This window comes from Nothobranchius furzeri, chromosome 14 (genome assembly GCF_043380555.1).
Source record: "Nothobranchius furzeri strain GRZ-AD chromosome 14, NfurGRZ-RIMD1, whole genome shotgun sequence".
Classification (NCBI taxonomy): Eukaryota; Metazoa; Chordata; class Actinopteri; order Cyprinodontiformes; family Nothobranchiidae; genus Nothobranchius; species Nothobranchius furzeri.
The window spans coordinates 46203623-46230744 of NC_091754.1; the positions used below are offsets into that span (position 1 = coordinate 46203623).

Below are 27122 nucleotides of genomic sequence, written 5' to 3' on the forward strand. Positions count from 1 at the left end.
CAAGACACCTCAACTGGCTCCTCTCAATGTGGAGGAGCAGCGGGTCTACTCCAAGCCCCTCCTGAATGACCGAGCTTCTCACCCTATCTCTAAGGGAGAGCCCAGCCACTCTTCGGAGAAAACTCATTTCAGCCACTTGTATCCGCGATGTCGTTTTTTTCGGTCATTACCCAAAGCTCATGGCCATAGGTGAGGGTAGGAACGTAGATCGACCGGTAAATTGAGAGCTTTGCCTTCTGTTTTTTTTTACTCTGGACTATTGTTATTATTATATAATAATAATAAATAATAATAATAATTATTATTATTATTATGTAGATTTATATGGTGCTCTCCATTATTCACTCAGCTCTAAACAAAAAGCAAAAGTCCTCAAACTTCCCACAGAAAACCACAGCAGCTCCTCCAGAGTGACCTCACCGGTTTTCCATCACCAACCAGCCCATAAAAGTTGTCTGGACTGATTTAGGAGCCTGAGATCCGTGTCAGCAGCAATTAAATCCAGAGAGTGGGAATTAGGAGGTTCCTCCAGCTCATCAGTAGGGCCTGGGAGGTTTCAGCACGGAGCTGCTGGTGCAAGAGAGGAATACAGAGTGATCCGGTCACATGGCCGGCACAAAGGAGGCCACTGTGGGAGCGTCCAGCAGCCGGGCCTCTGGATCGGCCTTTCAACTGCTGCTCCATGCAAGTTTCCCAGGAGTCTGAGGGAAGCCTGGGAATCGGATGTGCATGTGTAGAAAGAGCTTCATGTCAGCATTTAGGGAAACAATCCATGTGTAACCTTTCCCTTTGGAGCAGTTAGGAACTTTATATTTAATCATAAACGTCCACCTTTAGCTGACAACACACCGGGATGCTGTGGTGTAGCTTAGCGAAATAAAAGCACCAATAGCAGACTCCACTACCATACTTACAGCAGGTTATTCCGACTGAAATACACAGCAAGTACGGAAAGCAAAGATATCATAATGTTGGAGGTCATACTTTAACCATAAGCCGTTTTGGCTGTCCTAGACAAATGTCTTCATCGTGAGCAGATTCATTATGAAAGACTATGCTAATGAAGTTAGCGTGTCCAGCTAGAGTGAGACGTTGTGACATTTGGTTCATTAAAATCGTGTAGCGCACCACCTCTCTAGAGTGCTCAGTGTGACATGAGGCGGTCCTCGGCAACAGCCGAAAACGTTTAGTGTGACCCGGGCTTTCCACACACCGGTGTGTTTTGCCCTCACTCTGCAATCCTTAAGAGCCCCAACCCTTAAAGTGGTTATCACTAGATGTGCTCAACAGCTGATCGGAGCTTTGCGTTGTCATGACGACCAAGAAGTTGGAAGTGATATTTACAGAATATTCCTTTTTGAGATTTTAAGTTTAACTGATGTACCAAAAATCAGCAGGTGCTTAGACCCAGCCAACAAGAATTATTCGTTTTAGTCTGTGATCATGGAGCGCTAATCCCTGCTGAAATTGTAATTTGTATAGTTAATCTGATTTATTTAGACTGTCCTACTCTGACTGCTGTTCTTTGAAGACATTTGGAGTTGGACGAAATAGCAGACAGGTCAGAGTGGTCACTGGTATCGGCCCTCTGAACCAGAATCGGTGCGGGTCAGCTGTTCTAACTGGACATGTCATTTTTTTCTTTTGCTTCCTCTACAGCAGATGCTTCAGGAGCTGAACAGGAATGCCTGATGAAATGACTTCACTGTCAAATCAGATTAACACCCAGAGGGATTAGATTCTGATCCACACTCAGGTGAGATCAAAGCCTCCTCGCTGCTCCACCTGTGTAGTCTGATCAATACCTGACACACACACACACACACACACACACACACACACACACACACACACACCTGGATCTGACCCCAGAGGCAGGTGTAAAGACAATCATGTCACCTCTGTCACGGCTTCGAGAGGTACACCAGGTGAGGTCACGTGTCAGAGCTGCAGAAAGTGGGTTAGCAGAGTAATCCTTCTGACTAAAGATCAGTGGGTTACAGTAAGGCAACCTGCTCAGATTAAGCAGCGATTAAAGCACCAACACAGCACTGAAAAGTCCCCCCACGAGCATAACAACGTATAACAAACCCTGAGAAGAGCAGGTTCATGCTGAAGTTCAGCTGGACCCTGAAGCTCAACAGACTAGGGAAAGGAGCGGGCTGGTGGCAGCAAAAGCGAGACTAGGGGTGGTGTTCTTCCAAAAACATGCCTCTAAACAAGAAATAATCCAGTTTATTCCAGCTACAGAAGACATTTTGACAGTAATCATCCACGCGACGGCAGGAAAAGCTAGGAGAGGCTACGTGTAACCTGGCTCCATTATCCGGATAGCACGGTTTCCTTACCCCTCTTGTTCCTGCTCCGGGATCCACGAACGCTCCCCACGCACACCACGGGAACCTCCGAGGAAAACGGTACAAGCCCACCCCAGCAAACTTCCCGCTAGCTCTCAGGTGGGACGTGGTTCCTGAGCGGCAGCCATCGAGACAAACGCGGCAGCCACGGAGCGGACAGCTTCCGAGCAGAACAATGAGAGCTGCCCCTGGCTGCTCGCCGCCTCCGGCGCTCTGAACTCCCGCCGCGTTAGGCAGCGAGGAAGAGCTGCACGGCGGCGCCACACCTCCACCTGGTGGCCGATCCTGGTGCTGCAGTTAGGTATTGTAATCCACAGTGTTGGAAGAGTAAAGAAAGAGCTCAGCTGATTGAGAACCCATGAACGTAACCATAAACATATTAATGTCCAGGGCCGTGCAGAGACCTTTGACGGGGCGGGTGGTCAAAGTAAAAAAAAAGGGGCACTTATAGAGCAATCCAACAAGTTAGAAAATTCAGATAATGAGAAACTTGGGTTCAAACAACATAATAAAAATATATCAATTAGTGTCATTAGTGTTAATGTTAGTTCCTAAATAATAGTTTTAGTTTTTAAAGCTGACTTATATCTAGAGATGTTACAACCACATTTTTGTCCCTGATCCGAGTCCAAGTTGTTTGATTTTTGATTATCTTCCAATACTAGTTCCTGTTCTGATGCCAGGTGGTGATGCAACGCATTATAAAAGAAGAAAGAAGTCGTCCTTCTGTCTGTATTTGTTATTTTGTTGTTTTAGCCTGAAAAGGTCACTCGTTCAGGAAGTACATTTAACAGAAATCAAGATACTTTATTACTGCACATGTGTACAACCAAAGATATGTTGTGCCTACTAAAGACAGCTCTAGTAAGAGGTAGTAAAATAAATGTAAAATAAATGCAACCACAGAAACTTATCCAGTGTCATCTACAGCTATGTTAGCTGAGATCTCTTTCCTGCCAGTAGAAAATTCTTGATCCCATTCCATGTTCTCATTGAACTTAACACTAAACATGAGAGCTCTGCTACCAACCTAACAACAACACCCGTTACACAAAGGCACCATCATCACATACGTGGCAGGAGTCGCAGAGAAACGTAGAAGAATCTTCTCCAAACACGACATCCCGGTAAACTTTAAACCCAACAACTCCCTCAGACAGAACCTGGTCCATCCTGAAGACAAAACACCCAAACAGAAGCTCAGTGGGGTCGTTTATGCAGTCCAGTGTAGGAGCACTGTCCAGATGTTTACATTAGAGAAACTAAACAACAATTACACAAGAACATAACACAACACAGGAGAGCCACCTCTTCAGGTCAAAACTCTGCAGTCCACCTTCACCTGAAGGACAAGGGACACACCTTTGAAGATGACAAAGTACACATTCTGGACAGAGAAGATAGATGATTTGAGAGAGCAGTAAAAGAAGCTATCTATGTAAAAACGTGAAAACCCCACTTTAAATAGGGGAGGGGCTTAGATTTCACCTTTCCAGTACTAATAATGCAGCTTTGAATCTCATTCAGTTTCAGTCTAGGTCACATCTTCCTGCATCTAATCAACACGATGACTCACCACCAATAGAGGCTAACGACTCATCAGGAGATGGCGAGGCGGGGTACTCAAGAGTAGTTTCTGCTCTTTAAATAACAACAGACAGCTACAGCTTATAAGCTTGACTCTCCCATATTCCAGTTAGAACTGACAAAGCTCCTCAGAGGAGAAGTGAAATGTTTTAAAGAAACCAAAGAAGTCCAGCTGCCTTCATTTGAACCCTTTGGAGTGATAGTCAATAATAAAAAATACATAATAAAGTAATAAAATGTATATAATTATGCCCACATTCAGTTTTACCAGCTATTTGTGGGAGGCAGAAATTAATCACGGTTAACCCTCTTATGACCATAAATATAACAAGTTTTTGTTTTTGTTTTATGGCTTTAAAATTGTAATAAAAGTGCAAAATGTTTGTAACTCTGCTCCTTTTTTCTGAACAATCTCAGCTTTCAGTGTCTGGTTTGTATTTAGTGTTTATTAAAGTCTGTAAAACTGCAGTTTAAATGGAAAAAAAAAACAGATTTGAATTTTCTTTACATTTATTACTAAACAGGAACTTCAGAATGACTTGAGCAAACTATGTCAAAAGAACTACCGGTATTTAAACTCAGAACTGCAAACACTCAGAAAACAGTGTGACCCCGGACCTCATGTTAACCATTTTAATGACTGCAGCCTGTCTGTGACCACAGGTCTACGCTCTGGTCCAGAGAACGGGATACAGTAAAATAAATACTAGGTATCATAAAATAACACTCATGGGCTACTTCACAGCTGTAGCTACATTTCTACCAGCGTTATGAAGATCAATAAGCCAGATAAAAGGTTAAATGTAAACATTTCATTACTTTACATTAATGATATTTGTAAGGTCAATAATTTATTGAAATTTGTGATTTTTGCAGATGATACAAATTTATGTTGTTCAGGTAATAATTTACAGAAACATTTGCCCTAATAGAAAAAGATTTGGGAATCCTTAAGACTTGGTTTGATATGAATGGATTATCACTCAATTTAAATAAGACAACATTTATGATATTTGATAATCAAAAGGAACTTGACAGGGAAATTAACTTAAAATATGTAATGTTGACATTGAAAGGGTGACAGAAATAAAAATTTGGGGGGTGGTTATCGATCATAAAATGAAACAAAGACAGCATGTTTATTACATTAAAGGAAAACTTTCTAAGATTATAGCAATACTGTACAAATCAAGACATATAATGAATTATGCAGCTTTACATATCATTTATTGTTCACTCATACTACCTTCATACTGTGTCTGGGGACTGACTAATCAAACGTATGTTAGTGCAATTGTTCTCTTACAAAAACGTACAATACATATGATTAATAGTTGTCATATTTAATATTAATAATTTAATTTTAATATTTGGCACATACACATCTGTAGTTTTTAAAATCCCATGTTATGTAATTTAATGATTTAGTACATGTATACTAAAATAATGCCAATTATGTATAAAGCTAAATTAAAATTACTTTTGCAGAGTACAAAAGTTTTTTTCTTGTGTAGAGACTAAGTATGATTTTAGAGATATTAATAAATTTACTGTTCTTTTGGCAAAAAAAGTTAAAAGGAAACATATATCTGTGGTGGGGGTTAAACTATGGAATAATGCCAGGGTAAATGTTAGAACTTGTGGTACATTTTTGTTAACATAGCTTGGTCTGAAGTTCTGTTCAGTTTAGACCTTACAATCCGAGGTTTAGGTAGATTGTATTTTCTTCTGCTTTCTCAATGGCTTGGCATGCTTTGCAACATCTGCATTTTTCTTTATCATATGGTCGTTCACATACACATTTGTTCCTTTAAGTTTTCATCTCTGTTTAGGGAGCTCTTTTTTATGTTTTCTGTTTACAAAATGGATGATGATGCCTGACTTCTGGTTTTTATTTTTTCTTGGTAGATGATGACATGCTTCAGTGGCTTTACTATCCAATTTCACACCTTTGTTCTGAAAAAACTCTATTACCTGTTGCTCAAGTGAATGTAGTTCATGATCTGTAAATACCTAAACGTCTCCTTGGAGTGATAATAAAGCCATTTTCTATTCCATTCTATATTAAAAAGAGCACACATCTTTAAATTATTTTACTGGAACCAGTCCTGGAATGCAACTGATGTGACTCCATCTATTTGCTGTTAGATGGAATCTAAAGTTTAATGTGGTCATTTTGTCCAAAGTCCCTCTGACATAAAAAAGGTCCAGCTCCTTTTCGAGAGGAGAAAAGGATGATGGCCCGTACGGGGATCGAACCCGCGACCTTGGCGTTATTAGCACCACGCTCTAACCAACTGAGCTAACCGGCCATAGCAATAGCGCCACATGTTGTATTTTTGAAGTTGCTCCTTTGATGTTTCTCGTTGCTTTGAAGCAGGATCCAAATGTAATGTAGAACTGAATCAGGGTCAGCTCGTGGTGCCGGAACTAAATCTACACCAAGCACGCAGCAACTGAGCAGTCTGTTGCCATAGTTACCCTCTAAAGAAGACTGGCCACGTGACCTAGCAAGATGGCGATCCTGACGTAGAGATGGGACGTGAGTTTTTCGTGTCTTTAGCTCGCGGGCTGCGGTAACGTACCGGTGGGTAACTTCACGTCTTTGTCAGTGAAGTGTGTTCGTTATGTAGAGGAAACGTTTTCAGCTAGCTACAGGTAGCTGGTTGTAACGCTAGCTTCTTCCTTCGGTGGAAGCAGCCACCGTTAGCGTTGATCCGTTATTGTTGAATCTTCCGGAGCTGGTAGCGCCAGACAATAGTCACGTTTACTCACCGTGTGTCTGTCTTCTCTCTGCCAGGATCTGAACCAACCAGGTCCGAACCTGCTGCTGCTCTGTGGTTCCTCCTATCTGAGATAAAGATGGCCCTGAATGTGTTTGGTAAGAAGTTTGGTTTATTACGGCTGTTCACACGCTGGAGATGATCATTCACTTTGGGACAATTATACCAGCTCAACAGACGTGTGTGTGTGTGTGCATGTAGGTAATGCAGAAACACAACAACAATAATACTAATTAGTCCACCTTGAAGCTAAATCCAGGTAATTTCCTCCTCAGGTAGACGCAGACCTGCGAGTGAAGTGATAATAAACATCACATATATTAGAATAGATGTTATTATCTCCTGATCTGTAGGGATTGCCTAACGTGCTGTATTTGATAAGAAACCATGCAGCCCAGGTGTAAAGGTCACCGTGGTGTTGTGACTTTCCTCTCCATGATCTGTCTACCCGAGCTGCTCTGCTCAGGGAGGATCTGGGCTCCTCAGGAGACAGGATGCTGAGTGTTGCACAGATAAAGGGATGCAGAATGTACACTGGGACGGGAAGTCCTGCTGTTGTTTTACACACCAAGATAAAACAACCCGCACCCTGGTGACCAAGGATAAACACTCGGTGTGAGTTAATGTACTATTGTTTCCATCTGGAGTTTCTTTCACAACATTTGAGTTCAGTGTATGTTGTAAAGTTTGTTCTTCACACACACACACACACACACACACACACACACACACACACACACACACACACACAGGCTCACAACGGCATTGTGACATCATAAGGACCAGTTGGCATCATAGCATACCTCTTAGCCAATAGCGGTGGCAGATTTAAATTCTAATGCAGTGCAGAGTTTTTACCTGACAACGGCACAACACTGACAGTTTTAGGCAGAAAATTACAATTTTAACTAAAATGCACTAAAGTACAAAACTATTAACTACACGTGTCAGCAGCACGATAAGACACACATTTATATAGTTTATCAGAAAAAAAAGTTGATTTGGGGGTGACTTGCTTTTTATGTAAGTGACAAAGGTACGTGAGTCTGACTAGTGAGGGCTGAATGTGGGACGCAGCACTAGGATTTATGGTGGCAGAGTTTCACTCTTTAGAGCTACACTGCAATCCCGAATAAGTTCACTGAACTCAAAATTTATGAGGGAACTGATTACCTAATAATTTTTAAGTTAACTTATCAAAAACTATGTTTACCATAACCTAAAAAATATGACCTGAATAAAATCAAAACATTTAACTACCTCCAACCTATAACTTAGCACTTAAGCAACTTAAAAAGTTTTATTTCACTAAACTTGCATATTTTATTTTATTTGAACTTTATTACATGTTTTTACTAACTTAAATAATACATCTTATATGAACTCTAAATGGACCTATTAAACCCTAACCCAAATAAGCTGAATTTACTTAAAAGTGACAATGTGACAGGCTGGTGAAGGCAGTAACTAACACCAGATCATGACTCACACACCCCTAGATGCTAACAGCCAATGAAAGTGGGACACTCAAAGTCAAGTCAAGAGTACCTGGTGTGAACAACCACAGTATTAATAACAATGGGACGGCACAGCCATACAGCATTACTTTGACCAACCTCCTCACTTATGGGGCAAACATGATACAAAAAGTAACACCACATCTGCAACACTGAATGAAATAATAACTGAGAACAACAATCCTCCACAAGGAACATGCATAAACACCCCAAAATAGAGCAAAATAACTGAAAATTTGACTACCCACAATGCACCACGCCCAGCAGTTGTTTATTGTTCCTGCAATCCATCAAAATTGCTAGTTTGTGGTTGTTTTTCCTGGAAATCCACAATTTAAAAAAAGAAGATACGAGTCTTTTTATTAGACACATTTTAGTGTTGACGTAAAGACGAATGGAATAACATAGAAACATAAAATAATAAATCAATCATTTTTTGTCAATATTACTCATTAAAGTTAAGTTGTCCTTCATTGATTAATTAAAGTTCTGTTTACTTAAAAAAAAGAAATAGTTCATATTAATTAAAACATTTGAGTTCAATTACTTAAAACAAGGAAAAGGTTGAACAAGCTCAACACATTTGAGTTCTATAAACTATTTTTTTATTATGAGTTTTATCTACTCAATGTATTTGATTATTTTGAACCTTTGGGTTTACAGTGTACTAACGAGCTTTAGGGCACCAGACCGTCATAAAAATGATGTCATCAACAAAAACATGATGGAAAACCATGCACAAGTCATCCCCCCTAACCACGAAAGCCCCATGCAGGCACCATGGACAGATAATAGCTAGACCAGGAAGGCTGTAGTGGCTGGTGCTTTACATTCATGCGTTCATACAGTCCCTGGTTTGGCCCTGCAGGCTCCCGTAGCAGCTGTCTCGTTGTGTGATGGGTTGAATGAGTAGGAATTTAGTTTTAGTCCGCTGTGGCATCATCCTGATGCAGCGTTCTCCCACAGCTGTAACGTTTTAATTTAAACACGTGTAAGCGGGAAGTGGGCGACAGCTCACTGGAGCGGAGAGCAAACAAACGTCCGCATAAGATGATAAACCAGGAAGTAGATGTGTTCTGAGTCTTTGTGTTGGTGAAGGCTTCCACAGATCCTTACACAAATACACAGAATTATGTTTTTCACCATCATCTCTTATTCTTGTTCTTAGCCAGTGAGATCATCTGATTCAGTAGGGATGAAAAAAAGCTCTTTCTTGGCACCAAAATGCGTAGTTTCACATTCCTCAACATCATCTGTTGAACCCATGGCACACATCAAACGGGACCAGAAAATAACTTTAATCTTCTCAGAGACTCCCATTCTTTTTTGGCTTTAGGGTCCCATGGTCTGAAGTAGGTGGGCGTGGCTTAGGCGCCCTATCCCGTTTAAACTGTGTTCTAAGGCCCAATCCCAACACTCGCACTTCCACGCTTGCGTCCTTCAATTGAGCGATCCCGACCAGGGGTGCGAGTGCGTAGAGTGTCCCGATTCTCCAATGTGGAAGTTGATCACGCTCCTTTTGCACCCTTGATCCGCTCTTCATCCAAGTCTGCATGGATGCGGACATGGGTGAAGTGTATTACCCACAATCCATAGCCGCAGGTGAAACGGTTCAAGTTCCTTTTCTGAAAATACGTACTTTCTATTGAAAGTAGTTTGTTTTAGGACGAGTGGTTGATGCTCTGAATGTTTTAGACAAAGCAGCAATGAATTTAAATTTATGTCAAATACCTGTTTGGTTGTTTGTTTGAAAGTTGTTAATAAAAGTTTCTGAAAACAGTAGCACAGCGAGCAGCATCCCAGCATGCGTAGCGGTCGATTACAACGCTCCTTGTCTCAGGTCGGCAGTTATTTTCACACTTGTGTACGACGCACTGGAAGCCGTACAGTGAACCTTCTCCCAGTGCCCTTTGCTGAAGATGCAGGGGAGTGTTGGGACTGGGTCTTGGTTGATGATGATGTTTTATTGAGGTGTGACGGTTCCTCCACATGGTGGCGCTGTGGCTGAGAGAACCGCTGTGAGCTGCTGTGTATTCTTCTGTCCTCAGATCATGATGAGTACAGGCCTCCAGTGTGGAAATCCTACTGTGAGTATCGTCAGATTATAATTTAATCCTGGTTAACGTGAGGCTGTGTCAGCTGATTTTTTCTTTTCTGCTGTAGTGTACCAGCTCCAGCAGGAGGCGCCACACCCACGCAGAGTCACCTGTACCTGTGAGGTGAGAACAGTCCTGTGGGTTTACTGGTTCTGGACTTGTATTAAAGCAGGTTCAGGCCTCATCCTCTAAATATTGGTATGTTAAAATCAAACCACGGGACTTCCTTTAGGTCAGGTGTGTTCAAAGAGCGGTCTGGGGGCCGTTTGTGGCCCTCAGAGTGGCCCCTAGTTGCATTCCTAAATGGTTTAGTTCAGATTATAAATGAGAAAACGCCATTACAGCTTTAAAAGTTTAGACTACGGTGTGATGGTAGTTAGTAATTGGAGCAGGCTGACCCCCCCCCCCCCCAACACACACACACACACACACACACACATACACGGCCCTCATTCGTCAAACGCTGGTAGAAGCTGTTCTATGTTCCAGAAGTCTAGGACCTTCATACTAACGGCCATAATCCTGATTTATGAAACATGCGGTGTTCTTCCACAATCTACTGATGGTAAATCCCAGCTGTGGTGCTCAGGTGCTCGTGTCCGTTCAGGAACGCTCCATTAACACACCACACCACGTGAAAGCCCCAGAAACACAAACACCCCTTTAGTCTGGAGAAGTGGAGTTTAGATGTGAAGAGTGGTAGTAAGAAGTCCTCTTATAAATGCACATTGTGTTTCCGTACGTTCTAGATACTCTGTTAAACATGCTGAGTAACCTCCACACAGGTGTGTTGGTTCAGGTGTCCTGGCCTTGTTGGTGTAATCAATACTGACCCAGTTATAATGAGCAGACAGTGTGTTCACACACACACACACACACACACACACACACACACACACACACACACACACACACACACGAGAATTGGTGAGCAGCTGCGTCTGACTGCTGACCCTCCGTGTGTGTTTTTATTTCTGCAGTGAGACAAACTCACCTCACACCGTCCAGAGTTTGTTCTTTAAGCTTCTATTAAATCCACCGTGTTGACATATTTAACAATTTTCCTCTACGGCACATTTTTCGCTGCAGGAGGTAAAGTTTACTAAAAGTTCGGCAGACGTGTTTGTTTATATCTGGGTGGGGGGATGGGCGACTCGTGTTGCACACAGACAGCTGGTGTGATCAGCTCTGAAGAGCGTTGATCACAATTTGCAGATCACGTTTATTTTTCACAGAGATCGGCCGCGGATTCATCTTCCGTCAGCATTCTAGGAATCGAAACAAGGAATCGAAACAAAAACTTTGAACGATTCCGGGAAAAACTAACAGTTGGAACTGGTTCCAATTGATGCTCGATGCTTGATGCCCAACCCTACTCTTCATGGATCCAAAGGTCAGAGAGGTCAGATGACCTCTGGCACCGAGGTTGTAGAATACCGTAGCACAGACTCTCCAGTCCAGAGATGTCCTGGGTCACAACAGATGGATGGAACCTTTGCGTCTAGAAGGACTTTTTAGTAGTCAGAACAATATCAGCTTTGTTCTGCAGGAACCGTTTGCTGTGTCGGCAGTAGGCAGCTTTTAGCAGGGTTTTGGCAGCTGGCCAAAAATGCTCAGGGTTAAAGAGGTGTCGCTCCGGACGGCTGTTCCGAAGCGCTCTCTAGAACTGAAAAGCTGAATGATGGAAAGCTGGAATGCGACTACAACTGCTGAGTCACTGAAAGAGATTCTGTTTTCATATTCTCATATTATGATTTACTTGGCCAATCGGAGCGTGCCATGCTAAGGGACATTACCAAGACAACGTCAGAAACATGCGTTCTTGAGATACTGGATGATCTGATCTGGGGTAAAGAAGTATCTATGTGTCATGAGTTTAACTTAACTTTAATTTGTCCTTGTGGCTGGTGCAGGTCACGATTGACTTGTCATATCAACCATTACTGATTACCATATATCTAAATCATTTAATGTAATACTTCATTTCATCTAAATAATTCAAGCACAGGTTAATGAAACAGTATTATTATCCATATAACATTTGTTAATTTTATTTAATGAAAATGTTTACTTTATTGAGATAGTGGGCACTCCTGCTGTGTTATCAGTGAAGGCTTTGTTTGGGAACACAGGCTGACAACGTGTCCCTCCGGAAGTATCAACAAGGTTGCAGTATCCTTCTGGCTTGTAGGAAGATAGAGTAAATCCATTTTAGAGGATAGAATTAGGTCTGCAGATGGCCGGTGGCATTAGCTCAACATGTAGGTGAAAGTGATCATTTCTGGACATTACAAGGGGTACGTGACTAGTGGCCAAAACTAGAGCTAGGAGGCTAAAGGTGAGTAGCAGCCAGTTTGGGGAGGGCGCAGGTGGCCAGAGGAGGCTGTGTAACACTTGAATTTCTCATCCGTGGGATAATAAAGGGTTATTGTACTCTAATCCTGTCCATATCTGGTTTCCCTACAGGTTGAAAACCGACCAAAATACTATGGGAGAGAGTAAGTAGTCTGTATTTGTGTTGCTTTTTTACATGAAGCCGACTTTGTGATGTACTTGGACCAGCTTCTCTGTTTATTGTCACTGTCCAGGTTTCATGGAAAGATCTCAAGAGAGGAGGCGGATCAGTTACTGAGTCAGGCCGAAGGCAGCTACCTCATCAGAGAGAGCCAGAGACAGCCGGGGACATACACCCTGGCTTTAAGGTGCGTTCGCATCTGATTAGGTGCCAGAGTCAGTTCGTGTGTGAGGTCGAAAAGTTTCAACTAGATATAGTCAGACTCGCCTCAACGCATGGCTCTGGCTCCAGTTTCCTCGAGAGGGGTTGGACTTTCTACCAGTCTGGAGCTGCTCCCACTGAGAGGCGCCGGGCAGGGGTGGGCACACTAGTTACTCCCATCTTGGTGCCTGTATGTTGGGGTTTACCCAGGTGAACAAGAGGGCAGCCTCCCTCAGCCTGCATGTGGGGGGACGGGTCCTGTCTGTGGTCTGTGCTTCAGATCATTCACTGTGACAGTCCCAAACCATCACCCCTCTGCCACCGTGCTGATGGCTGGTATAATGTGTCTGATCTCTGGTTTGATCTGCATAAATAACATAGTTCTGGAGGTCCAGTAGATGATTTAGATGCACCTTTCTACCCTAAACCTGCTAACACACGCCTGTATGCTCCAGAGAAGACAACACTCCTGCTTTTATAGAGACGATGATGCTGCATGAATAAATCTCCTGGTGGCTGTGAGGGAGGATGTGGGTTTGGTGTTTCTGAGCCATTTTAGAGGATAAACACCAACTCCATTGAAGGTGCTTTGGCTTCAGTTTTCCAAACAAGTTTCCACAGATTCCAGTTGGAGCCTTCGCTTCCCGTGAGTGGGCGTGGCACTTAGAGATGAGCACACAGCTCCATCTGAATCTGGTTTTAGGTCAGATGGTCTATTGATAGATGTGTCATAATTACATTCCATAAATACCAGAGTCCCAGTCCGGAAGCACAAAAGGAAAGGTTGGGTTTTGGGTTTTGGGTTAATGATTAGAGGAGACGGCCCACTTCAGCCTGTCTGTCAGAACGTCCGTCGTCTTCTCCTCCGTCTGGTTTGGACCTTTTCATGATCTGTCTTCTGTCTGAAGCTTCACAGATCTTTTTAATCCAGTCGTGTTGATAACATTTACAGTCAAATTTGTCCTTGTTAATCCAGATTATAGCTAAGACACTTAACTCATACCTAACACTTAACCCACCTAACCTGCTGGTGGTGGTCGCAGGGACCGGTGGTACCTGTGTACGGCAGACTCGCCTCTGTCAGTGTAGCTCATCACCCCAGGGTGTGAATGGATGAATGACTGATTGTGTTGTAAAGTGCCTTGGGGGGGTTCCTGGACTCTAGAAGGTGCTATATATATATATATATATATATATATATATATATATATATATATATATATATATATATATAAAAGAATTGATTTTAAAATCCTACTGCTTGTATATAAAGCTCTCAATGGCCTTGCACCACAATATATTACAGACATGCTGGTACCTTATATACCAGTCAGACCACTCCGGTCTGCAGATCATGGCAATCTTGTTGTACCACGTACACATTCTACTTTTCTGCTTTTAGTGTATATGCACCTAAGATCTGGAATACTTTGCCTTTAGAGAAGAGGGAAGAAGCTACACCAAATATTTTTAAGATTAATTAAAAAACTTTTATTTGAACAAACATATGGTTAGGTTGTATTATTTCTAGTTTATATCCTCCTTTTATAGATATACTTTTATTCATAAATAAGCGCTTACAATTATGTTCCACCGTTATCTTAGCTTAATTTTATGGCTGTGTGTGTGTGTGTGTGTGTGTGTGTGTGTGTGTGTGTGTGTGTGTGTGTGTGTGTGTATGTGTGTGAGCATGTTTGAATGCATAGTTTCACTTTCATGTGTATATTTTATGTATATATACACCATTTGCTGTTGAAGTGTGTACATGTTTTATAATTGATTGTTTTATTTAGTCTCTTTAACTGTAAAAGCACATTGAGTTGTTACCATGCAGGAAATGCGCTCTATAAATAAAGTCATTCATTCGTTCATTCGTTCATTTGTTCATTCATTCATATCATGCTAAATCTAATGATAGATGTATGAATTGCTCTACAACACGATTTTAATTTTGGATTGGGATATGGCGCCGTATGGATGGTTTCGCTGGGATGACGAGGTCATTCAGTTTTAGATGGGTTGAGTTGGAGAAGGAATGACGGATAGAGCTACAACTAATCAACCAGCTTCATGCCAACTCCACCAAACCGCCCTTAGACGAGAGATGTCTTTAGTTTACAGACATGACTTTACACTAAGAAAAAGAGCTTTTAAACAGAAGTGGTTAAATAGACAAAAAGTATAATTGTACAGAAACAAGTTGCCGGGAGACAGCCTGTCTGTCTGAAGGCTTGCTGAAACACACACGAACACACACACACACACACACACACACACGCAGAAACAGAGGAGAAATTAAAAATACAAAACCACAAACGGCTCAGAGCCGTAACGCAGTCTTATTCAGTGTTTTTCTGATGCATCTCTGCTTGAACCAGTGCAGACGTTTAAATGCCTCAGCGCCAGGTTGGATAGTGATCCTTCTTTCAAAACACGTTTACAGTCTATAACGACATTCATAGTCGTTATATTAACTGTTTCACTCTCCATGTCAGGAAGAGAATGGCCTCTCTACCCTCAGTAGATTACGGCGACATTATTTTAAAACACTTGTGTGACCCGTCTTCACTCCCTTGGTGTGTTTTTCAGCAGAATGTGTAGATTCACTCTTCTATAGGACACACCACTGTGTGATGTACCAACATCTGTCTTGGCTCCCAGAAGCTTCTCCAGGTGGTCAGAGATCTCCTCTGACGGGTGGATTAGTCGGCACCAACCATCTCCTTTAATTCTGTTTCCTCCGATCCATCCCAGGTTTGGCAACCAGACCAGAAACTTCCGTCTTTATCATGACGGGAAACACTTTGTTGGCGAGAAGAGGTTCGAGTCTATCCATGACCTGGTGACAGACGGGCTCATCACACTGTACATCGAGACCAAGGTGTGTGTGTGTGTCTCTGTGTGCACGTGCGCACAAACTCAGCGCTAACCCTAATCCTGTCCTCTCAGGCTGCGGAGTACATCGCTAAAATGACCATAAACCCGATCTACGAACATGTGGGCTACACCACGCTCAACCAGGAGCCCACACCGAAGAAGCTCCTCCCCCTCAGCCCAGAAGCACCTGACGGTCCTGTTCCTGTCAAAGATGAATGCAGCACGGAGGAGCGGGTGAGAGCGAGCTAACGCCACAGCGAGCGTCTGTGGATGCTAACAGGCATCTGAGGAGACGTTTGTGGGTGGAGGTGAGCAGGATCAGCTGTGGAGGGACTAAACCAGCGAGCACACGCCATGACTCAACTTTACGCAACGGTCCAGTGTTTAAGACCGTAGGAGTCATCATCGGTTTGTTGGGGCTAGATGCTGTGTAGTCCTTAGAGTCAGGGTAAAGAGGAGGAGCTAGCCTAGCTGCAGGAGGAGGAGGATGGCCTCCAGCCAAGGCCTCTGCAGTAAAGTTACATAACAGAGCTGCTGTCTCCTAGAAGATCATCACCAAACACACAAGCTGCTGCTGCAGAAAAGAGGGAACACTTCTAAACAGGAAGTTTGAAAGGAGAACAGGTGAATGCAGCCATGCCTTCATAAGGCCCAGGTAAACACTTGCACCTGCATTAGTGATCTTCTCAGTCCCTACAGCCCCAGCAGGTCCCTGAGGTCCAGTGACCGAAGCCTACTGGTTGTGCAGCACCAGGCTAAAGGTGACAGATCATCTGCTGCTGTGGCCCCCAGACTCTGGACCTCCCTCCCCCTGAGCCTGAGATCAGTGGACTCAGTGGTCTCCTTTAAACTCGCCTGTTCAGGCTTTGGTGGGACCTTCATCTTCTTCTTCCTCACTAGCTTCTCTCCATGCTGCTGTTTCTGTCACTCCTGACCCTTTTCTTTGTTTTGTTGTGCTTCTGAAACGCCTCAACATTCTGCTGCTTCATAGAAAACACACACACACACACACACACACACACACACACACACACACACACACACACACACACACACACACTCACACTCACACATGCACAACAAGCAAAGCAGGTAGAGTCCCTGTATGACCTGCAGAGCATGACTGCGTGTGCTGCGCCTCATACATCACTGTCTGTGTGTGTGTGTGTGTGTGTGTGTGTGTGTGTGTGTGTGTGTGTGTGCGTGCGTGTGTGTGTGTGTGTGTGTGTGTGTGTGTAAGGGGTGGATCTGCAGACGAAGCAGTGACATTGAGACTACAGCGTTGGACAAATGTTTATGATCATTTGACCTGATGTTCCTCTCTCTCTCTCTCTCTCACACACACACACACACACACACACACACACACACACACACACACACACACACACACACACACACACACACACACACACGGTTCAGACTCTAAACCTTGATCACTCTGAATGACCCAAAGTATTCCCTGTTGGGTGTGTTTGTCAGCGTTAGTGATTTGGGGTCAGAACCTGGCGTTCTGGGGTTCTGGTCCTAGGAGCACGCTCGAGTCTGGACTGGAACAGATGCTGTAAACACAAAAGGATGGAGGGATGCAGAGAGTGTGAAGGAATGATAAAAAAAAATGACTCGTTCTCCTGCCCTCCTGGGACGATCGAGCTGCTGGTGAACCTGATTGGCTGCTGCTTTCTTGCTGTGACCTGTTAAATTCCCGCATTAGTGCTCCGTAGCCCAGCCCCCCCAGCGGGTGTGTGAGTAGAGGATGGAGACGGCCGGCTGACACACAGAGCCATGTGGGCCGGGATCTGTGGGGACTCCTTACCCGGTCTGGAACTGGTTTTACTTCTGAAGTCAATGCGGCGTTGATCTGCTGTGGATGCTGCTGCCACACGGATCCTAGACCCTCAGAGTGGTGCTTAGAGTTCTTTCAGCCGGCATGCCGAGTCGTTCCAGGAAAGCTAAAAAGCAGCCAGTCAGACGAGGACAGAAGAAAGGGTCTGTGTTTTCTTCTGCTCTGGGTTTGGACATCCCCTCTCTGTCCCTGTCCAGCAGCTCCTCTGATCCCGTCCACCTCCACCGGACACCTGCACCCACCAAACACACCTCCCCTGCCTCCTCTTTCTGGAAACCAATCAGATCCTTTGTTCTTTCCCAGCTCACGTCTCTGGTGAGGAGAGCCACGCTGAGGGAGAGCGACCTGGCCCCCAAGTATGAGAAGGTCCACAGCTTCAAGGTGAGACACTGCTCCACCCATGCACGCACACACACACACACACGATATTTTAGTCATTTTAGATGATTTATGTTCTCGTGTAAAGAATCGAGCTAATCAACATGCTAACATAAAGCTGATGATCGTCTCATGTCTCTTTCTGTCCTTCGTCTTCCCTGCTGAAAGTTTATGGGAGGTCACCTGGTTTCTCTCTGCTGTGTCCAGGTTCACACCTTCAGAGGACCCCACTGGTGCGAGTACTGTGCAAACTTCATGTGGGGTCTGATCGCTCAGGGAGTCAAATGTGCAGGTATCGTCCACACACCAGTAAAACCAGTGCAGCTGGGACCTGGCTGGGCTGTGACTGGTGGAGGTTTTACCCAGATCTACTTAAGCTGCAGCTAACCCTAACCCTACTGACGAGCTGCATGTGCGTAGTTTAGTGACCCTGCTGGGACTTGGTTCAATAATATTATTTCATTCTTTTAAATGTGTAATGTAGTAAATACGCCTCAGTCACAACTAATGAGTGAAGAGGAGCAGATAGAGGAAAATCTTAAATGTTATTTAGATCAATTCATGTAGAAGCTACTGAAGAACATCACAAACGGTGAAGGTTTGGACAGTCTTCATGATTTCCTGTGTGAGTCGTTGGTTGTTGGGGTAAAACATCTCTAGGAGACGCACGGCCATGTTTGAGACGTGAAACAAGGTTTGCAGGATTTAATGGAAGTGCAATAACAGAATGAGGCAGCTGCATACATGTGGGCTGCACTAAAAAGAGTATAATATTTATTGGATCCTCCTTTAGCAGCAGTAACAGCCCCTAAACTCTTCCTAAAGCATCCAACCAGAGTCTGGATTCTGGCTGAAGGGATTCTGGACCGTTCTTCTTTACGGATTATCTCTAGATCATCCAGGTCAGATGCTTCACGCCACAGATGTTCAGTAATGTTCAGGTCTGGGGTCCTAGGTAGCTCTTCTAGAACGTTCTACTTGTTCCTCTGGAGGAACGTCTGAGTAGATGTTGAGCAGGATTCAGTTGTCCTGTTGAAAGGTCCAGCCCCGGAGTAGCTTCAGCTTCGTCACTGATTCCTGGACATTGGTCAGAAGCTGCTGATACCGAGTGGAAATCATGCGTCCCTCAGCTTTAACAAGATTCCCAGTCCCTGCACCAGCCACACAGCCCACAGCATGATGGAACCACCACCATGCTTTACTGTAGGTAGCGGGTGTTCTTGCTCCTCCACGCATACCGCTTCTTGTTCTGCCCGAATAACTCCGTGTTAGTCTCAGCAGTCCACAGCACCTTATTAATGAAGCTGGCTAGTCCAGATGTGCTGCCCTGTTTGAGCAGTGGGTGGAGAAAAGGCTTCCTCTGCATCCTTCTCACATACAGCACCTCCTTGTGTAAAGTGCACCCAATAGTTGAACGATGCAGCCAGATGATGCTGTAGGTCTTTGGTGCTGGTCTGTGGGTGGACCTGTTCTCACCATAACCCTAACTTCTGTTTATCCCAGATGTTTCTTGGTCTGCCACTACGAGCCTTAACTTGAACTGTGCCTGGTGTTGATGGTCCCAAAGCGAACCGCCGCTCTCATGACGGAGACACAGTGAACTGCCGCCTGCGGCGCAGCATGACACCCATCACGTCTGTCACTGCGGTGACGTTTGGTCACCCATGTGAACGTTAGGTTGGTTTTCACAGGCTCGAACTACAAATATGGCCCCTTAGGCCCCTTTCCTCAGCCTTTTCCCCTCCCCCTACTTTGGACTGTGGTCTCTAGTTTTCCTTCACTCCTCAGAGCAGCGCCCTGCAGCCAGACAGGAACTGGTGGTGTTGGTTTTTCAAAATAAAGCAAATTTAATGGTTCATGACATTGAAATGCAGTTCAAACTCTGATTATGGTTAGTATAAGTGGCCAAATACAGGTTATATATGCATCTCATATGCTTTACGTCATTTTAACATTTATTAAATAACCTTGTCTGAAGGTGCGGCGGCACCACGGTCAGTTACAGAGGACTTTTCTGGTGTCTCAGACGTTTTACGTCTCATCCAAGAGGCGTCTTCAAAATCCTGGAGAAGGTCAGACACGCACGACCTGTGGTTAACTTCCTCCAGACCGAGTCTGGACTCGGAGTTGGACTCAAAACGAGGAACTGGAGTAGCGCCAGGCGATATGGCCTCAAATCTACTGTATATTGCGATATAATCTGAAGCATGTGTGGTAACGATATATATTGTGATATATTTTTTCCTTTGTTTATATATGTCAAAATGACATGCTTGTAAATATCCTCATGTGGCAAATATATGCCACTTGAGGCAAATAGGCTTCCTCCTCCGCCCACTCCATGCTTGCAGTCACTGCCATTCTGTTGTCCCAATGTAAGCAGGGTGCACATCTTAGTGATGCCATGTGTTATCGCGATATCGTGGTATTGCGATATAGCCAAAAACTCTATCGTTACCCAATTTTATATCGTTTCTACCTTATATCGTTTATATTGCCCACCCCTAAACTGGAGTCAGAATCACTCTGATTCAAATGATGATCTACTCTCCTAAAGAATAGCTAATGCTAGCTAGCAGTTTGCTGATCGTCAACAAAAACACGAGAAGGGAGAGAAATGTGTGGTGGTGAAGAGCTAAAGCCAGAGTGAGCATGGGGTGGTCTACACTTGTGGTGTTTTCCTTTGTGTCTGAGCAGCCAACACTCGTACGTTCATAGAGACCTGCTATCTGCTTCATCCAGTAGCAGCACACCTGTTTGGTGTTGCTGTAACTGTAGAGGATGGGTCGGTCTCCGCCAGGAAGAACCCAGTAAGCTAGTGGCTCCTCCTCTCCTGACTCATCTCCTCGCTGAAAGGGTCTCTCTGACAGACGGCGTGTTGATGTCAGCGTTTCACCTGGTCAACCTTGCTCTTTTGTTTCCCTGTCAGATTGTGGGCTGAATGTTCACAAGCAGTGCTCCAAAGTGGTTCCCAACGACTGCCAGCCGGACCTTCGGCACGTGAAGAAGGTGTACAGCTGCGACCTGACCACTCTGGTTAAAGCCCACAACACCAAGAGGCCCATGGTGGTCGACATGTGCATCCAGGAGATCGAAGCCAGAGGTGAGATGCCCCCATGGGGATCCGATCAGCTGCAGCCACATCCAGACACTGAGTCATGTTCGTCTGAACAATCAGCAGCAACTCTTGAAGTGGCTAACCTTTAACCTGTTGTGGCTGTTTCACCGCCGCTTCTGCTCTCATACTCCTTTTGTTCCTCAGTAAAAGTATTTTTGATAGAATAACCCTAAACCCTGCATGAATCTGCTGCAGGAGCTCAGGAGGTAGAGCGGCTTATGCAGTAATCAGAAGGTTGTAGGTTTGATCCCACCTGCCAGAGAATGCTGCTGTTGTGTCCTTGGGCAAGACACTTAACCCGCCTTACCTGCTGGCGGTGGTTAGGGTTAGGTGGCGCCTGTACTCAGCAGTCTTGCTTCCGACAGTACACCCCAGGGCAGCTGTGGCTACATCGTAGCTCATCAACACCAGCGGGCATTCGCTGGTGGTGATGGATTGTGAATCATCACAACACAATCATCGGGTGAATGATTGTGTTGTGGAGCGCCTTGGGGGGCTGCAGAACCCTAAGAAGGTGCTAGACAAATACAGGCCATTTACCAAAAAGGGGTGGGGCTTTCTCACCAGTTTCTCCAAAATTTCATTGAGTTCTTTCAGGTTTATTTGGCTAATCTTTGCTCAGTGGAACAGAGTACCACTACTAAAGAACAATGCACTCGTTTTTCCAAGCTACAGGCCACGCCCCCATAAAGAACAACTCCTGGGAGGCGTTTCAGTAAGCTACAGGCCACGCCCCCATAAAGAACAACACCTGGGAGGCGTTTCAGTAAGCTACAGGCCACGCCCCCATAAAGAACAACTCCTGGGAGGCGTTTCAGTAAGCTACAGGCCACGCCCCCATAAAGAACAACACCTGGGAGGCGTTTCAGTAAGCTACAGGCCACGCCCCATAAAGAACAACACCTGGGAGGCATTTCAGTAAGCTACAGGCCACACCCCCATAAAGAAAAACACCTGGGAGGCGTTTCAGTAAGCTACAGGCCACGCCCCCATAAAGAACAACACCCGGGAGTCGTTTCAGTAAGCTACAGGCCACGCCCCCATAAAGAACAACACCCGGGAGGCGTTTCAGTAAGCTACAGGCCACACCCCCATAAAGAACAACACCCGGGAGGCGTTTCAGTAAGCTACAGGCCACGCCCCCAAACAGAACAGCATCTGTGAGGCGTTTCAGTAACAAACCACTTCTTCTGGCAGGTCTTCAGTCAGAGGGTCTGTACAGAATCTCAGGCTTCAGTGAGCTGATAGAAGATGTCAAGTTAACCTTTGACAGAGGTGAGTGTTGCCCCCTGATGTCCATCATTATCAGTGTGGTTGATTGTTTTGGCTGAACTGAACTGAATTCCACTGCAGATGGAGAAAAGGCAGATATCTCCTCCAGCATTTACGAAGACATCAACATCATCACCGGCGCCCTGAAGTTGTACTTCAGAGAGCTTCCTATTCCTCTCATCACGTATGACGCCTACCCTCGCTTCATAGAAACAGGAAGTAGGTGGTTGGAAAACACCATCACTTCAGCGCCACATCATTACTAACACCTTTCGCATTAGCTCAGACAGGTGTACCATGTTCAACACCTTAGCATTAGCTAGGACAGGTGTACCATGTTAAACACCTTAGCATTAGCTAGGACAGGTGTACCATGTTAAACACCTTAGCATTAGCTAGGACAGGTGTACCATGTTAAACACCTTAGCATTAGCAAGGACAGGTGTACCATGTTAAACAGCTTAGCATTAGCTAGGACAGGTGTACCATGTTTTAACACCTTAGCATTAGCTAGGACAGGTGTGCCATGTTAAACACCTTAGCATTAGCAAGGACAGGTGTACCATGTTAAACACCTTAGCATTAGCTAGGACAGGTGTACCATGTTAAACACCTTAGCATTAGCTAGGACAGGTGTACCATGTTTTAACACCTTAGCATTAGCTAGGACAGGTGTACCATGTTTTAACACCTTAGCATTAGCTAGGTCAGGTGTACCATGTTTTAACACCTTAGCATTAGCCAGGACAGGTGTACCATGTTAAACACCTTAGCATTAGCTAGGACAGGTGTACCATGTTAAACACCTTAGCGTTAGCTAGGACAGGTGTGCCATGTTAAACACCTTAGCATTAGCTAGGACAGGTGTACCATGTTAAACACCTTAGCATTAGCTAGGACAGGTGTACCATGTTAAACACCTTAGCATTAGCTCGGACAGGTGTACCATGTTTAATGCATTAGCATTAGCTCGGACAGGTGTACCATGTTTTTATTTGGAACGTACCTGCTGAACCTCCTTGTTCTTCTCCGTCTCAGAGATTTTGGACCCGGACAAACGACTGGAGTCTCTCCATGAGGCTTTGAAGCTGCTGCCTCCGGCTCACTTTGAGACGCTGCGATACCTGATGGCTCACCTGAAGAGGTCAGCACATGCTAGGAATCTTGAGTTCTAACGTTCGGTTGCATAACCAGTTGGAACCGGGAGAGTCCGATGGTGACCCATGTCAGCTTGCAGCCATCTCTGTTTTAACGTAACACCTCCTCCTGTCCACCCAGAGTCACGGAGTATGAGAAGGACAACCTCATGTCCAGCGAGAACCTGGGGATCGTCTTCGGCCCCACCCTGATGAGGGCCCCCGAGTTGGACGCCATGACGGCGCTGAATGACATCAGATACCAGAGGCTGGTGGTGGAAGCGCTCATCACCAATGAAGACGTGCTGTTCTGAGGGAGAGGGAATGGAGCGAGGCAAAGACTCTGAGACATCTGGAGACATGAAGGAAGACGTGTTTCCCTGCATGTCCTCCAACCACACCCTAGAGATTTAGCAGAACCTGATTTGTGAACGTTCTTCATCAGAACATTATTTTATGGAGAAGCTGTTGGGTTTAAACGTTTCTGCATCTTTTTCCTGTGATGTTATTAAATCAGACCCATTCATCCTGAATGGTTACCTTCACAGGGAGACTCTGCTCCACCAGCGTTGGTTCCTCTGGAGCTAAGGTGATCTGGACCTACTGTTTTCATTCCTCTTCTCTCTCTTCTTTGGCATTTGAGGGTTAATTCACACGTTCATTTAGACTGAAATCCTCATTTTGTTGTTTTTATTACGATGTTGCTGCTGTGTAATTGCTGTTGGAGCCGCCTGCCTTTGTTATAATGTCCTGGCAGCTTGTTTTCTGGAGATCAGAGAAGGGTTGGCGCTAACCCTTCACACCGACATGACGACGATGCCGTGGGATGAAGTAGAACCCGACTCCTTCCTGGACTGTTTCTCAGGAGAGGGACAGGTGGAGGTTTTAGTCCTTGCTAGGTTTAGATGAAGTTGGTTATTTCCTCATATGAAGGATGTAGAACAATGCCATTTGAAGGATTGAAGGTGTGGCCTTTTGTTTAAAACCCTAGTTTACTTAGTTTTGCCCCCATTTTTGTCGGGGGCCTCCAGAATCAGAGCAAATGTGCTTTTCTTTGTTTTACTGTTGTTTCCTTCTCAGACAGGGAACCATGTTCTACTAACTCCTGAGCCTTCACTGATCTGTGACACCTGCTACTTTTAGCGTCATCAAATGTCAAGTTTTTATTGTCATTGCTGTAAAGTATTTTCTATATGGTTTATGCATGGTGGACTAAATTATTAAATACAGCGTTCAGTTCAAGGGCCGATGTGGTTTGTTGTCGACAAGGGAGTAGGAGCCGGGGGGATGACGACGATGTGTCCCCTCCAATATTGGACAAACTCGCATTTGTCCCCCCAATATAATGGAGAAGAAAATTGATTTTTGAAATATTTGACTCACGAGCTTTTATTTTGAAAGACACCACGGACTTCTCATCGACACAGCCCCTCCCCTCAGGAGTCAGGCTGGCTGAGTGAAATAGGAGGCGGGGCAGACACACGTGTCAGAGATGACGCAGCAGCAGCTCAGCGCGTTCTTCTCATGGGCAAAAAAAAAAAAAAAAAAAAGGAAATGTGAGTTGGTAATAATTAAGTCCAAGAGGATAATTGTATTTCTGGTCAAACGTTAGACTGGCTGACTAACCTAAACATCTTGCTAGGCAGCATAAACACTACTAGTCAACAAAATATGGAGAATTTGACAATAACAGAAAACCGTTTGACACGGAATAAATAAAAAAAGTAGAATCTCCACATAAAAATGGAGTTAGTAGGTGTGATTGTTGCTTCGTTGAGACAATCTCATCACATTTTATTTTTAAATCTTATGTCACTTTTTTCATATTAGAGACCAGATGATGTTCAGCAGGAACCTGCTGAGGGTGAGACGGAGAGCCAGACCTGAGGTGCAGGTAGGTGCTACAGTGGAGTGAGATGATTTTAGGTGGTTGATGAGAGGAAGACTTGAATGTGATAATAAGTGAACACGGTTACATTTATGTAATCCCATAACACGTAAAGCTGGGCAGTACGGTTTAAGAATAAAATAAATTCTGTACATGTTTCCTTAGAAATATTAGAAAAATAAGTGTTAAACTGCATTCTGGTGCTGTTTTTGCTTTTGGCCATCTGAATAATAATGTAGTTCCAGCTGTTGCTGTGAGTGAATTATTTCTTTTTTCATTCTGCCAGAAGCAAACAGATTTTTCAGATTGTTGGCTGATGTAGTTTAAAATATTCTGATAAGAGTCAGATCAATTCAGACTGAATATTCACAGCTTTAGTCTTGTATTAAATTTATTTACACATATCTACCCATATGAATAAGATAATATATCCTACATTCATACTATTAAATAAAAATAAAACAGTACTGATGTAAAAACAGCTTTTTTTTATAATAAAACGTCCACGTTGGCCGGTAATCAAACCTGGATCTGGCTGATGGGGAGCCTAAGTCTCCTCCCCTTCTGGTTGGCTCATGGGTCCCTGATCCAAAAAAAACAAATGTTAGTGAACTGGACTAGAAAGATTATTTTCTTGTCTTTCTGGGCTTTGTCTTACACCCTGAGTCACATCCGTCAGGCTTTTCATATCCCAGAGTTTCACCGTCTGTTTTCTACCAGAAGCTAGAGATAGGTGTAGGAGACTATTTTCATGTTCAGCCTGCATGAAACACTCAAGAGTGACCTGTTAGATTCAGAAATAATCATTGAATGTATTTTTTTCAGTGAGGTTGACCTACAACAGATTTGTTAGATTTCCAAAAGCCCCCCCCCCCCCCCCCCCCCCCCGCTCCCCCAATATTAAACTTGTTCCTACGTCCTTGGTTGTTGATGAGAATTATAAAGTTTTAAAAATCCTTATACCCTCAAACTAATAATCAGAGAAATAGCTCCTTGTGCTTTGGTGTTAAAGGGTTAAAACAAACAAATGAAAGTACTTACAAACGTTTTATGGCGTTGTTCTGCCACCTGGTGGAGATGTGAAGCACTACAGCTGGATGAATCGGGTATGGATCTTTGCTGCCACCTAGTGGCCACAGGTATGAACTACAGCATCTGACACCGGTTGGTTTTGTGTCCGTGTGAAGCTGAACGTCTTCATGGTTTTAAAATATTATTATTCTATTAGATATTTGTGTCCTTCGTTGCTTGACCTTGGCTTGCTCCCTAGGGGGGTTTGAAGTTGGCCGTGATCCTGGTGCCTTCAGTAATTGCGGTGGGCTTGTCGACGCCACACGACCCGCAGAAAACCGTGATGGAGGCATAGGTGCCCATCTCGATGCTCGTGTCCCCAACGTAGTGCCCCCCCTCTGCGCCCTGCAGAGCTCATGTCTCCATGCTCCCCGGAGAACAATCACTGAATGAAGGCCTCGCTGACCTTCATCTCACCACCTTCATCTCACCTTTTGGCCGCTGGCGTTACACCAGGGCCCCGAAGGGCTTCCTGTCGTC

General features: G+C 44.4%; 2 protein-coding genes and 1 non-coding gene across 10 annotated transcripts in view; 1 reads left to right on the forward strand and 2 right to left on the reverse strand.

Annotated features, from left to right (window-relative positions):
• LOC107380890 (FERM, ARHGEF and pleckstrin domain-containing protein 1) overlaps positions 1-6851 on the reverse strand; it is a 51747-nt gene extending 44896 nt beyond the window's left edge. For 4 of the 5 annotated variants that reach the window (XM_054743041.2, XM_054743043.2, XM_054743042.2 and 1 more), the window contains exon 1: positions 2349-2559. The gene's annotated coding sequence lies outside the window, so the exon portion shown is untranslated. Of the gene's footprint in view, positions 1-2348; positions 2560-6719 lie in introns of those variants that run through there. The other variant, XM_054743040.2, reaches the window with a different exon arrangement.
• Positions 6183-6256, reverse strand: trnai-aau (transfer RNA isoleucine (anticodon AAU)). The gene has a single exon. It is a non-coding gene; the product is annotated as a tRNA-Ile (tRNA).
• LOC107380848 (N-chimaerin) lies at positions 6377-24406 on the forward strand. Of its 4 annotated transcripts, none has more exons than XR_008563704.2 (15): positions 6377-6486; positions 6745-6825; positions 10293-10331; positions 10408-10463; positions 12807-12838; positions 12929-13042; positions 15811-15937; positions 16006-16167; positions 18083-18160; positions 18365-18449; positions 21087-21260; positions 22473-22550; positions 22629-22731; positions 23586-23691; positions 23826-23970. XR_008563704.2 is itself a non-coding variant. In XM_015952218.3 (15 exons), the coding sequence occupies exons 1-15, from the start codon at positions 6480-6482 to the stop codon at positions 23995-23997; spliced, it is 1449 nt and encodes a 482-aa protein (XP_015807704.1). In that variant the 5' UTR covers positions 6382-6479; the 3' UTR covers positions 23998-24406. The 4 variants fall into 4 exon arrangements, 3 of the variants coding, with proteins under 3 accessions (XP_015807704.1, XP_015807705.1, XP_054599019.1); XM_015952218.3 differs by having other exon boundaries at positions 6382-6486; positions 22629-22766; positions 23826-24406; XM_015952219.3 differs by lacking the exon at positions 6377-6486 and adding an exon at positions 6512-6531 and having other exon boundaries at positions 22629-22766; positions 23826-24406.
• Positions 24407-27122: the final 2716 nt, after the last annotated feature.

Bases quoted from the DNA above. Each gene is read 5' to 3' on its own strand.
- LOC107380848 (XM_015952218.3), top strand. The intron at 15,938-16,005 runs GTGTGTGTGTGT...CTGTCCTCTCAG, and splicing joins CACTGTACATCGAGACCAAG to GCTGCGGAGTACATCGCTAA. The intron at 16,168-18,082 runs GTGAGAGCGAGC...GTTCTTTCCCAG, and splicing joins AATGCAGCACGGAGGAGCGG to CTCACGTCTCTGGTGAGGAG.